The sequence below is a fragment of the Clinocottus analis genome, unplaced genomic scaffold, assembly GCF_023055335.1.
Source record: "Clinocottus analis isolate CAN_PGR_092001 unplaced genomic scaffold, fCliAna1.0.p SCAF_19, whole genome shotgun sequence".
Classification (NCBI taxonomy): domain Eukaryota; kingdom Metazoa; phylum Chordata; class Actinopteri; order Perciformes; family Cottidae; genus Clinocottus; species Clinocottus analis.
In genome coordinates, this window is record NW_027175920.1 from 9,175,127 (window position 1) to 9,186,672 (window position 11,546).

An 11,546-nucleotide genomic window follows, 5' to 3' on the forward strand; every position below is an offset into this window, starting at 1 on the left:
ATAACCAGAGTCTAGATACAGTGTTGTATGTGCTGGCCCAGGCATGCTACAAATTCAACATAAATTAACATTAATAATTACATCCATCCAGCCTGCTCCCCAAATACAACTGTCACAACAGATATCATAAAGCACACAGAACACATGACCGAGACAGTTACAAATTGGCTGCTAATGCCGCTGATGAGTATAATTATAGGTTTCTTTCTTTCTGGTTTTAATGACATTCAAAGAGATAATGTGTGTCCTCAATCAGCCGAATGTCCTTATACAGGAGCTACTCCGAATGTAGAATCCGTGTGCCATTACAAATTAATAATATTTTTTCCAAAATTCCTATTGTAGGAGCCATTAGTTACGTCTGTGTATTTTATTTTGGTAGTGTGTGTTTTATTGTGGTAGTTTATATATGGGACACAGGTGCAACAGCCAGGTGGGTAATGACGCATGGGTGACGGGGCGATCACACTGTTTTCACAGCAAGCGCAACACTTCAGGAGAATAGAAATCAATGTAACAACTTGTAAAAAATTATGAAATAATATGAAACCGGAACCTCACCCAACGATATACAAACGGCGTGGACTTTCATCTGAAAAAGCTAATTATTTTCACACTCTGGGGCTTTGGCTGTGGATTAAAGCTCTGCATCCTGTAATCATGTTGAGACAACTAATAGTAGTACTCACTGGGTCTTTTCAGTAGTGTATTTCAAGCCCTGGTCATGATCCTGCTGATTTATGTCATTGTACGGCTCAAAGTATCAAATGATGAGATGATTACAGCGGGTTTCAGGAACCTCCGCATCACTGAAAGCTAAACCTAATAAATATAGTCTAATCTTAAAAATAGCATTAAGAATATGAGAAGTAACCGCAACGTGATCTTCTCAGGTCTTCGTGTAAAAGATCAACCGCAGCTCACTCAGAGCGCTGTTTTGCTGTTTTGAGCTGCACTTATAATATTCAATGATCTCAGCCTATTTTCCTGCTGTTCTTTTACTCTGACATTTCATACGGTCCATGTACATTAATGCTGTATATTTCTACATCAGATGTTATATGCTAACAGTTGTCTTGTCAAAAAACGACATCAGGATTTGTAATAATATTTAAATGGAATTGGGGAATAGGTTTCAAATCAGAATGTGTTGCCCTGTCATTCAATCTAGAAAATTAGGGACATTTGAACTAAAAAGTCTAAAGAATTTCATGTCTCTCTGGCAAAAGATGCATTTCAACTGTGCACTTAACAATTCTGTTTATTTGTGTTCCCGGGAGACGCGATAACATGATTTGTATTAGTGTTTCTGTTACCAATCCAAATGTACAGAGGTGACAGGGAAAATGGCTGTCAGCATTGATTCTGGCTCGGACCTCAGACCAGGCCTCTTGGCCTCTTTTCATTCATCCAGCATTTGTTTTCTCATAAGCCTCCAGCGTCCTCATGTAGCGTCTGATGGGCCTCGTTTAATTCGGCATCAGGCTCGTCTCCCTGGATCCCTTTACATAGACTTTAACAATGAGAAAAAACAGTTGTCATTAATATGCAGAAGGAACACCCCCGCCTCGTTTCTCCTTTACAATTCACAAGATAATAAATACAGTTCAGATGAGGTCTGGATATGAGAAAAAACATTGTGAAACACAGGATAAAAGAGTCCATCAAAACCAGATGGAGGTATACAAAGCACTCACAGGTTGTGCTCGGGCCCTCCTCAGACTCATATCATCGTTTTAGTGAAATAATTCGTCCAGAAGGACCGTAAACATAGAAGAGACACCTATCGGGTTCATTATCACTGCAAATACTCTATTGATTTACGGTGGTCTGATTGCACAAATGGTTTCATCTGAGAAAATGGGAAAACAACTCAAACCAGAGCCTCACATATATGGAGCTGATGTTTAAAGGTGTAATGGGCCTCAGTAATATGTGTGAACGTATGTGCTAACAAGATCCTTGCAGAATTTTAACATATTGACTCAATGAGTGATAACACAGCAAAGGTTGTTGCTGAATCTGGAGGTTAATCAGTTTAAAGTGCCCTGAAGGGTGATAAAATTTTAAAAAAAAAACATGATAAAGTAGGCCCACTTCACCAGAGTGCCCTCTGTGCCATGCCCTCCAAACAGCATCCACTGCATTGTCATGACTACATGTGTCAGTAAGTGGTCTGTATGGTGAGTATATAGATGATATGGACGATATGGGGCTTCTGTTCAGTAACATCTTGGTGAATGAGGGGTTTGAGATGTTTATCAAGCTAATTGGTTATTTAATGATTTACAAATCGAACTACAAGTAAAAGAAAAAAATAACTCCAAAAAAGTGACAGATTTTTTTTTGTTTTTTGTAATAACCTTTATGTTGATGCCTTCTTTTGCTCCTCCAAAGCCGCACATTCAGAAGCACTTTTTCTCCATTGTGCCCATTTGATCGATCGCTCATTTTCTGCGCATTCGAGAAATTAGCCCCACAGCTGCTCGCTTGTGTGAGCAACTCAACGTCGGAGAATGTGCTTTAAAGGCACTTTGCGCTGCAGGGTATCGAGAGCCGCTCCGTGCAGCTTCAGGTGCAGAACGTCACGCGGCAGCGATCGGGACGGAGCGTTGTTCACCGCTGCATCTCTCACAGCAGCTTTCTCCTGCTCGACGGACCTGTTATCTGTAAGTCGCGCGCAAATGATTTCTCTTTTTATGTTTTCAGCCAACTATAAATGATTTATGCTGTTATATGTCCCAATATTAAAGGGGTTTATCAAAAGGGCGTCATACATTTTACGGAACATTTGGATACTGTTATAAAGAAAAACTAAACTTGCACAATATTATATTTTTTACTTATGTGCATTATCTTTATTTGTGTTTCTATTTCTCATAAATGATTGTGAGACTTTCCTACAACTTGATTAAGGCAAATAAATGTGGATTAGAAAACAAATAATAGCATCTTTAACATGTTATTATAGTCTACTTAAGTGGGTTTAATGCCTGCAGTCTGTTAAAGTCAAGTCCTTAAAGAGCTGAAAGAAACCTGTTGAATGGTAACTTTAGCTTATTGGGCTTTAAGATGCCGTTCAGCTGCGACTGTCATGGATACTCTATCTCTTCATTTTGCTCAACAGTGTTGTTTTGTGTCATAGTTATAACTTATGATGCACAGTCACCGCATTACATCTCTTAAATATCACTATTAACAATGTGTTTTGTTTTTTACAACCTAACACTTTAGGGTTGAACCTGATCTGAGTGGAAAAGGCCCTGATATGTTGCTCTTGAACTATTTCAGCTATGAGTGTGTGTGAGCCCTGTAAAGCACATGACTGACTTTAGACCATTTTTGCTAGAATAAGTGATATTAGGATGCGAAGCAGTTCCTGGGGTAACTGATCCCGATGTGGTCCCAGGCAATGACTGTCAATACAAATCAAGTCAGTGTTTTGGCAGCTTGTTGAGAAACAACAGGCTGCGCTGAGGCGGAAGATGAAGGGTAATGGATCCTCTGAGCTCCCTTTGATCATAAATGGAGTTAGCCACAGGATTCACAACCGTAAATATTCATCAGCACAATCATATTTTTTGACGAATGGCACAAACAGAAAAAAAGAAAAAACATTTTATCCAAGTCCTATGGTTCATTTTCTCTGCCATTGTATCTTGATTGACAGAAAATGTACAAATAGACAACAAGATACAGCCTCATGATAATCTAAGATAAGATGATTTCCGTTTTAAATGTATTCCATTTTTGAATTGTTTTCCCTCAACTGGTCTCAGAGTTATGCACTGTACCATAATTTCCCCCCAACAGACAGATGCTGCAGGAAGGATAAATACACTACATTGTAATAAACTAACAACCCACTGAATCATTGTTGTAACATTATAACATTGTTGTATCCTTATTATTGACTTCAGAATCATATGTTCCTAAGGGGGCGCCCAGTCATTTTGAACCGCAGAAAACTCAACCATTACATTTGACTAACTACATCCTGTATAGAGAAACATCCACTATAAGCCTGTGAAACAAATATGCATAATAATAATGATGGTAATAGAGTGTGGATTTTATAATCCTTAAAATTATTCTAATGGAATATTGTTGTGTTTCTTGAAAAACAAGACAGTCCAGGTGTGTTTCAGTAAGTCTCTTTAGGTCCAAGTGAGCGGTGTTTATTCTAACAAGCAGCCTTTTTTTATTTGAAGAAGAGATCCCGGCATTGCGTTTTGATTTCATCAATGAATAACAAAAACAAGATTTCATTTGCATGTTTAGATGAATTTGGTACTAATTTAAGCTCAAATGTGGCTTGCCGTGATGTTTGAGCTTCACTGAGCAGAATGATGACTGAACAAAGTTTGGCACGAGAAGGTTGTTGTCTTCACATTCGTCTGCTGAGGGAGGAAAGAGTCACTCTGCTCACCTTGAATCTAATTAAAGACGTGTGTGTGTGTACAAGATGATAAACTGACATCCAGAAATCAATCACGCTCCAGTGTGCAACTTCCACACAGTGATATGTAAACTTGAAACCTCCACTAAACAAACACTGAGAATGGACATGAGTGAAGCGACCTTGAGTAAAAATGAACATATTCAGTTTCTAGATTTTCCAATCAGAGAGTTGTTTCACTGAATAAGAGACTTTGCTGTAGGAAACTTTTTTCTATGTCTTTGAGTATTTCTGCTGTTGAAAACAGACCATTATACAGACATATGAATGAAATGAAAAGTACTTTATTAATCCCCGAGGGGAAATTTTATCTTGAAGTCAGAGACTGTGATTAGAGAGCTTTCGGCTTGTTTTTTGCATCTCAACGTCCCTTTGAACCTTTAACCATCTTTAGTCATTGCAGTGAGAAATGTTCAAATCATCTGCAGGATTCAAACCTGTACACACACACACACACACACACACACACACACATGCACGCACGCACGCACACACAAACACACACAAGGTCATGAGAGAAGGAGCCAATGATAGAAATGTGTAAATAGGTCAGACGCAATAAGAAAGCAATATATTTTTCAAGTCAAAGTCTATTTCATGTATGTGAGTTATAGTTATCTTACTCAAATGTAAATATTGTGGCAAAAAACATATTGAGAGCTTGTAAATATATAGTGATTCATATCCTCTGAATGTCCATTTTGATCTTCATAGAACAGCCAACGTTTTTATGGTTAATGCGGATTAATACACATGAACTCATGAAATGTACTTGAATTTTGAATTTGGCCAGGCACTGATCTCATTATAAAGGTGTGAATGACTAAACCTGTTCTGTTCTCCATCCTCCTCTCCGTCTTTCTGATGACGAAGTCTGCAGTGATGGACCGGTCACAAGAAATAACGGTTTTGGTCTGCCTACTCTTTCTCAAACTGCAAAAGGTTAGTTTTAATGAAATATAATATCTTTTTTTTATCTTCTTTTTTTTTTGGGAAACGTTTGACAGACAATCTTAAAGTCAGAAACTGTGAAAACTTTCTTTCTTCCAAAAAGGCAAAAAAGTTATAATTGACTTTTATTGTATTTGTTGGGGAAATGCCCTTACAGTGTGAGATGGCCAGTGGGAAAGTCTTAGAGGAGACTTATCTGAAGTGGGTCCAGTATAAAGAAGACTGTGTCAGAATGATAGAAAAGGAGCCACTCCCTCAAGGTACAAAATAACTTAATTCATGTAATGAGTCATCATGCAAAATGGAATATGTCGAGAGGTGGAAAAAGAGAACAAGGAAAATGTCAAATTATGCCATTTCAATTTGCACCAAAAATGATCATCTATGGCTTTTTTGTTGAGGAACAGGTATCTTTTCAGTTCCTTATGTTTGTCTTCCCAGCTGGCTTGTTCTGTAACAGGACATTTGACCGATACGCCTGCTGGCCAGATACTCCGGCGGGCTCCTTGGTCAACATATCGTGTCCTTTCTACCTGCCCTGGTATGATCAAGGTAAATCATCCTTTTAGTGAGTCTAACTTTGACAGAAGTGAAATATAAATGTCTTCCTTGTTGAGTAGGTTTTTGATGTGTGGCGAAGATATTCAAGATATTCAACAACCATCTTGGGAAATGTGTTTATTTCTTTGTAGAAGGTTAGTTGAGAAGATTGATGCCACTCTTCCATCTGAGAGTATTTTCTCATTGAAAATGTAATAAAGCAAATAAGGATGAATGTCTAACCATAACTTTTGGACATTAGAATATATCACCCTTTTTAAGGCAGTTAAAACATGAAATAGTCACAACATTAACAAATCAATAGAGATGTGTGTACACAGACATGAATTTTTTAATATTTTTTATGCTGCTCAGTAAAAAAAAAAAAACAGGGCCAATGGAAGGTAAATTACGATCCTTTTTTTGTGGCACACAAATGAAACATATCCACTTGACTATGTAATAGTCAGAGTTTATGATGTGGTATTAAATATTAAGTAAAATGTGTCCATGTCTATAAACCCAATCTGCCAATTTTGCATGTATGTGTTCATGTGAGTTCCTTTCCCCTTGCTGATGATTATATGCTCAGGCTATTGAACTGTTTTCTGCCCAGTGAATGCTCCTCCCGCCCCCTGTGACTCTCATAATGATTAAGCAGGTAATGAGTGAAGGACTGACTGACTGCTTCTCCTCCAGTGTCCCATGGTTTTGTGCGCCGGCTGTGTGGCTCTGACGGCCTCTGGGAGAGAGATGACAACGGGCAGGTGTGGAGGGATATGACCCAATGTGAGGAGGAAAAAGAGATCAAGTCTCAGGAGGTACGACCACCAAAATGTCACCAGCGTGGGGGTTAATTCGTTTGAGCCTTGAGCACTTCTTGTTGGTCAAACATATGGTATATTCTTTATTATATATTTGGGAAGACAAATCCTTTTGTGTGTTTATGTGTACAAAGCATTTAGAAAAAGGAGCACTAAAAGTTCACGAATAATTCCAGCTGACTGCTTGTGTGCAAAGTGCACACCCACGCAATCCCTATATTGTATAGGGCAAAACCATCACTTTGGCTTTATCAGCATTTGACATCAGAACAGTACGAGACATTCAAGGCTTTATGTCTGCAAGATTGTGAGTGTTAACAGAGGGACGGTCTCCGTAGGGTTCTGGCTTTCAGCTCTGACCTCTCTCTCTCGTTCCCATGGCATCTTCCAGACAACAGTCATGTCTTTCATTCAAACGTGAAACTCCTGCCCCCTAATTGTAACAAAATCATAAGTGTATGCATCCTAAAAACATATAGGTCATTAAGTTAATTTAGTTATTTTATTTTCATCATAAATCTCTCCAATAAGACCATTGGAAAGGTGTATCTCATTTGAAATGCCACTGCTAAAATACTGATGAGAGACACCAAAGAGAGAGAACATATTCATCCGATTCCTAGATCTCTGTACTCGCTTCCAGTGAAATATCATATTGCTTTCAAGGCCTTACTTATCGTAAATTAGTACGGTCCTATGTTCAAAAATACATTGCATATCTGCAGGCAAGCCGAGTCAGTCTCTCAGATCTGCAGTGACTTGATTAGTGGAGCTCAGAGGTCAATTACAAATGCAGTGAAACGAATTTCAGCTATTAAACTGCTCCCTGCGGGAGTCACCTGCCCTTGTAAGTAAGATAAGCCTTGACTGCAGCTATTACTAAACTAAACAGAGGATTGGTGGTTTAATCCCTGCTAAGTGTTTTTGCTTCAGCGAGTCATGAGAATATGGTTATGAATGCAAGTTATTACTCCTAGTAGGTGAGACTTTAGCCACTGCCATCAGTGTATGAATGGGTGTGAATGACAACAAGTATTGTTAAAGCTCTGGTCGGAAGACTATAAAAGTGCTGTACAAGTACAGGTCCATTTGCCATCTTATGGTATTTTATGTATTTCATTAATTATATTTTAAGATTGTCTGTTCTTTTATAAGAATAAGAATAAAAAATGTTTTTGTACTTTATTTATCTCATTTTGTTTTTGCATTCAAACACTTCGAATGACCTGTGTTTATGATAAAGAGCTATATAAATGAACTTGACTTTATATGATAAATACAAAATGGGTTAATAATGTTCTTTGCCAATACATTTTTAGAGTGGATTTTTACCTCAAACAATACTTGTTTTTATTGTTTTCATCTTTATATTGTAAACCACACAATCATCTGGATATCCTATTGTCATATTATTAGCAAAAAAAATTATAAGGTCCTATTTCCTGAAAGGTAATGGTGTGGATTTGTCTTCACAGCTGTGGTTCAAACAACTGATGGTGAGCTTCAGGATGTTGTACACAGTCGGATATTCGTTGTCCCTCTTCACGCTCGTCATGGCTCTTATCATTCTCCTGAGCTTTAGGTAAGCTGTGAAATAGATAGCTTGCTGCATCATTATAATTATATATATATACAAATCAGATACCAAAGCACATGTTTAACAATCATAACACTCAAATAATAATGCTTGTGAAAATGATTGTAAAACTAAGTAAATGGAATCAGCAAAACCCATTTTGTAGTTTTATGGGACTAATTTTAGTACTTTTAGTGTGCACATGAGAAGAAGACGTGAAGAGATTCGAGAGCAACCAAACAACGGCATTGCATAAAAAATAGAATGAGAAAAAGACAACTAGATGTAAATGATGTGCTTTTTCCGGTCGGAGAAAAAAAAGCATAAGAAAACCAACAAAATTAAGAACAAAATTGCTGTATACAAAAGAATATTTAAAGGGTCTAATTTGTGGTACTTGCATGTCCCCTGACAGGAAACTGCATTGCACCAGGAACTACATTCATGCCAACCTCTTCATGTCCCTCATCCTGCGAGCTGTATCTGTTATTATTAAAGACACCTTGCTGGAACGCCACTGGGGAAGAGAAATCATGAAAGTTGGAGATGTGAGTGAGATGCTCAGTCACCAGGTGGGTCTTGAAATGTAGTGATGCGATTGGTATTGTTGAAGGTTAAACACTAGCCTTTTGTAATGTGTATGTCCATTTTCACCAGGCTGCTATTGGTTGCAGGGTAGCACAGGTAATGATGCAGTACTGTGTCCTGGCCAATCACTATTGGTTCTTTGGAGAGGCAATTTATTTGTACTGTGTGCTTATTGCCTCAGTGTTCATCAACCACAACAAATACTTACCGTACATCTGTCTTGGCTGGGGTAAGTCTCACATCTGTGTGTCAAAATTCCATATCTTTGTGTCAAAATGAACATGCATCAAGAGTACTTTCTTACTACAGAGCATGCGCTATAACAGCAGTGTGGCTTTTATGGATGCATATATATATATATATATATATATATATATATATATATATATATATATATATATATATACAGCATCCACTTGTTATTAAGTTGGTTTTTAAAAGCAGCTGCAGCACTGAATCCTGCAATCATTTCTGCCTCTAGGAACTCCACTTCTATTTGTGGTTCCCTGGGTAGTGATGAAGCAACTGAAAGAAAATAAAGAGTAAGTGTGTGTGTGTGTGTGTGTGTGTGTGTGTGTGTGTGTGTGTGTGTGTGTGTGTGTGTGTGTGTGTGTGTGTGCATGTAGTTGTATTGTATCCCAATGTGCCTGGTCACTTTATAAATTTTAAAGCGGCCTTTTCTTCTCAGGTGTTGGGCTGTCAATGAAAATATGAACTACTGGTGGATCATTCGTTTCCCGATCCTTATTGTTACACTAGTAAGGATGGCTTGTGCGAATAGTCTTCTTAGTGCATTAATCATCTGACATGTTGGTCTCCTCTGTAAATGTATTGTATAGTATACATGTTTTGCTTTGGATACAACAACTCATATTTGGATTTTCTCATCAACAGATCAACTTTTTGATTTTTCTCAAGATCCTGAAGGTCATTCTTTCAAAATTACGAGCCAGCAACCAGAGTGGATACCCTGATTACAAACTTCGGCAAGTTGTCTCAGCATTTTTTCAATGACGAGGAATTAAATGTTGCTTTGTATGTTTTCTTAAACCATGACCACAACTCTACTGTTTGATTTGTCCTGTTAGGCTTGCAAAGGCAACCCTTACCCTCATCCCTCTGTTTGGGGTTCATGAGATCATATTCATCTTTGCACCAGATGAGCAGACAACAGGTCTTCTGCGCTACATTAAAGTTTTCTTCACCCTTTTCCTCAACTCATTTCAGGTAGGTCCTATTGGACCCGAGAGTGACCGCTTGCTGCTGAAACTTTAATGCAACATAACCATCCAGACATTATGTGATGTGTTCCTGTACAGCAAATACAGTTAACAGGATTTTTGATGGTTTCTTTGCAGGGCTTTCTGGTGTCTGTGCTCTATTGCTATGCCAATAAGGAGGTTTGTTGTTACATCTCATATTTTCATTTTATTTGATGTATCCTACATATAAGGTACTGATTAACATTGTATTGTTCACAGTATGTGAGAGGTAACATAACATGAATCTACATTGATGTAAAATGCAATCATCAACTAAATCCCATTGAAACAGGAAATCATCCTGATAATGGTGGTAATGTCTAAGTGAATGACCTTTCAGTTTTCATCACATTTTCAAGCATCAGGCACAAATTGGCATATTTACTCTGTAATTGCTCACCTCCTCTCTGGGTGCAGGTCAGGACCGAGCTGAAGAGAAAGTTACGCAGCTGGAGGATGGGGGTTGAGATTGCATGCTGTGGAAAGTGACTAGCCGTTCCTGACTCTCGAGTCGACACTTTGTCCATCGCGACAGTGCCAGAGCGCAACAGATCGTCCGCCGCAACAATGAGGGCAATGCCTGATGGTTCACCCACTCCTGAGAGTTCACTTACTTTTAGACGGCAAGTTCAGACAGCTTCCCCACAGCCTGGTGCTTCTTTGCTGCATTATCCATCAGTGGTAAATACAGACAACACGCTGCTGCATGGGAATCTGGTTGACACTGGTCAATCGTCTGTAGCCATGCAGGCCTCCTTCCTTATTCACCTTCAAGACCCAGTGGAGTTACTCCCACATGTTGTGAATATAGATTCAGATTGAAAACATTTCTAAGTTTACTGTAAATGAAAAACATGATATGTGGTGTGCTGTGAATATGTAAAACTGTGATTGTTATTATGTAAGTTGTAAAATTGTGAATATGTCAATAAGTGATTGTGATCATTCAATACCTGAGACATCTTTATCAATCTTTATCAAATGGGCTATATGAATAAAATTATATTTGTTTACATTTACTCCTTCATTGTGTTATGGAAGCAGTGCATACATTATTTTGGGATGGATAATTATGGTCTAAAAAAGTATTGTGAGGTGAGGTGATCACTCGAATCATCTAATTGATGGATGGAATGAACAGTAGGCTAGTCAGTGAACAAAAGCAATACAGAAGTTTAAGCACCAAAACAGCTTGTAAATGTAAAACTGCAACGATAATCTACACAAAAACGATACATGTCTTCCAAAACCCCAAATCGCTCAGTTTCTCTTTTGCCTTCCGGTTTGCTCTGAGTGAGAACTCCGTTACCCAGAAGCCCCAGGGAACGCAACGCAAAGAGGTCACG

At 38.3% G+C, this 11,546-nt stretch overlaps 1 protein-coding gene across 1 annotated transcript; it reads left to right on the top strand.

Annotated features, from left to right (window-relative positions):
- The first annotated feature begins 5,311 nt into the window (after positions 1 to 5,311).
- LOC137789791 (glucagon receptor-like) lies at positions 5,312 to 10,977 on the top strand. The gene is made up of 13 exons (XM_068583578.1): positions 5,312 to 5,401; positions 5,568 to 5,670; positions 5,852 to 5,962; positions 6,650 to 6,771; positions 8,250 to 8,356; positions 8,766 to 8,922; positions 9,008 to 9,167; positions 9,420 to 9,480; positions 9,627 to 9,696; positions 9,833 to 9,924; positions 10,027 to 10,165; positions 10,297 to 10,338; positions 10,618 to 10,977. Exons 1-13 carry the CDS (start codon positions 5,324 to 5,326, stop codon positions 10,687 to 10,689), a joined length of 1,314 nt encoding a protein of 437 aa, XP_068439679.1. The 5' UTR covers positions 5,312 to 5,323; the 3' UTR covers positions 10,690 to 10,977.
- The last annotated feature ends 569 nt before the right edge of the window (positions 10,978 to 11,546 follow it).

Excerpts from the sequence above, each read along its gene's own strand:
- LOC137789791 (XM_068583578.1), top strand. The coding sequence starts at position 5,324 with ATGACGAAGTCTGCAGTGATGGACCGGTCACAAGAAATAACGGTTTTG. Across the intron at positions 5,671-5,851 it reads AAAGGAGCCACTCCCTCAAG|CTGGCTTGTTCTGTAACAGG; the intron begins GTACAAAATAAC and ends TTGTCTTCCCAG. Across the intron at positions 5,963-6,649 it reads CCTGCCCTGGTATGATCAAG|TGTCCCATGGTTTTGTGCGC; the intron begins GTAAATCATCCT and ends CTTCTCCTCCAG.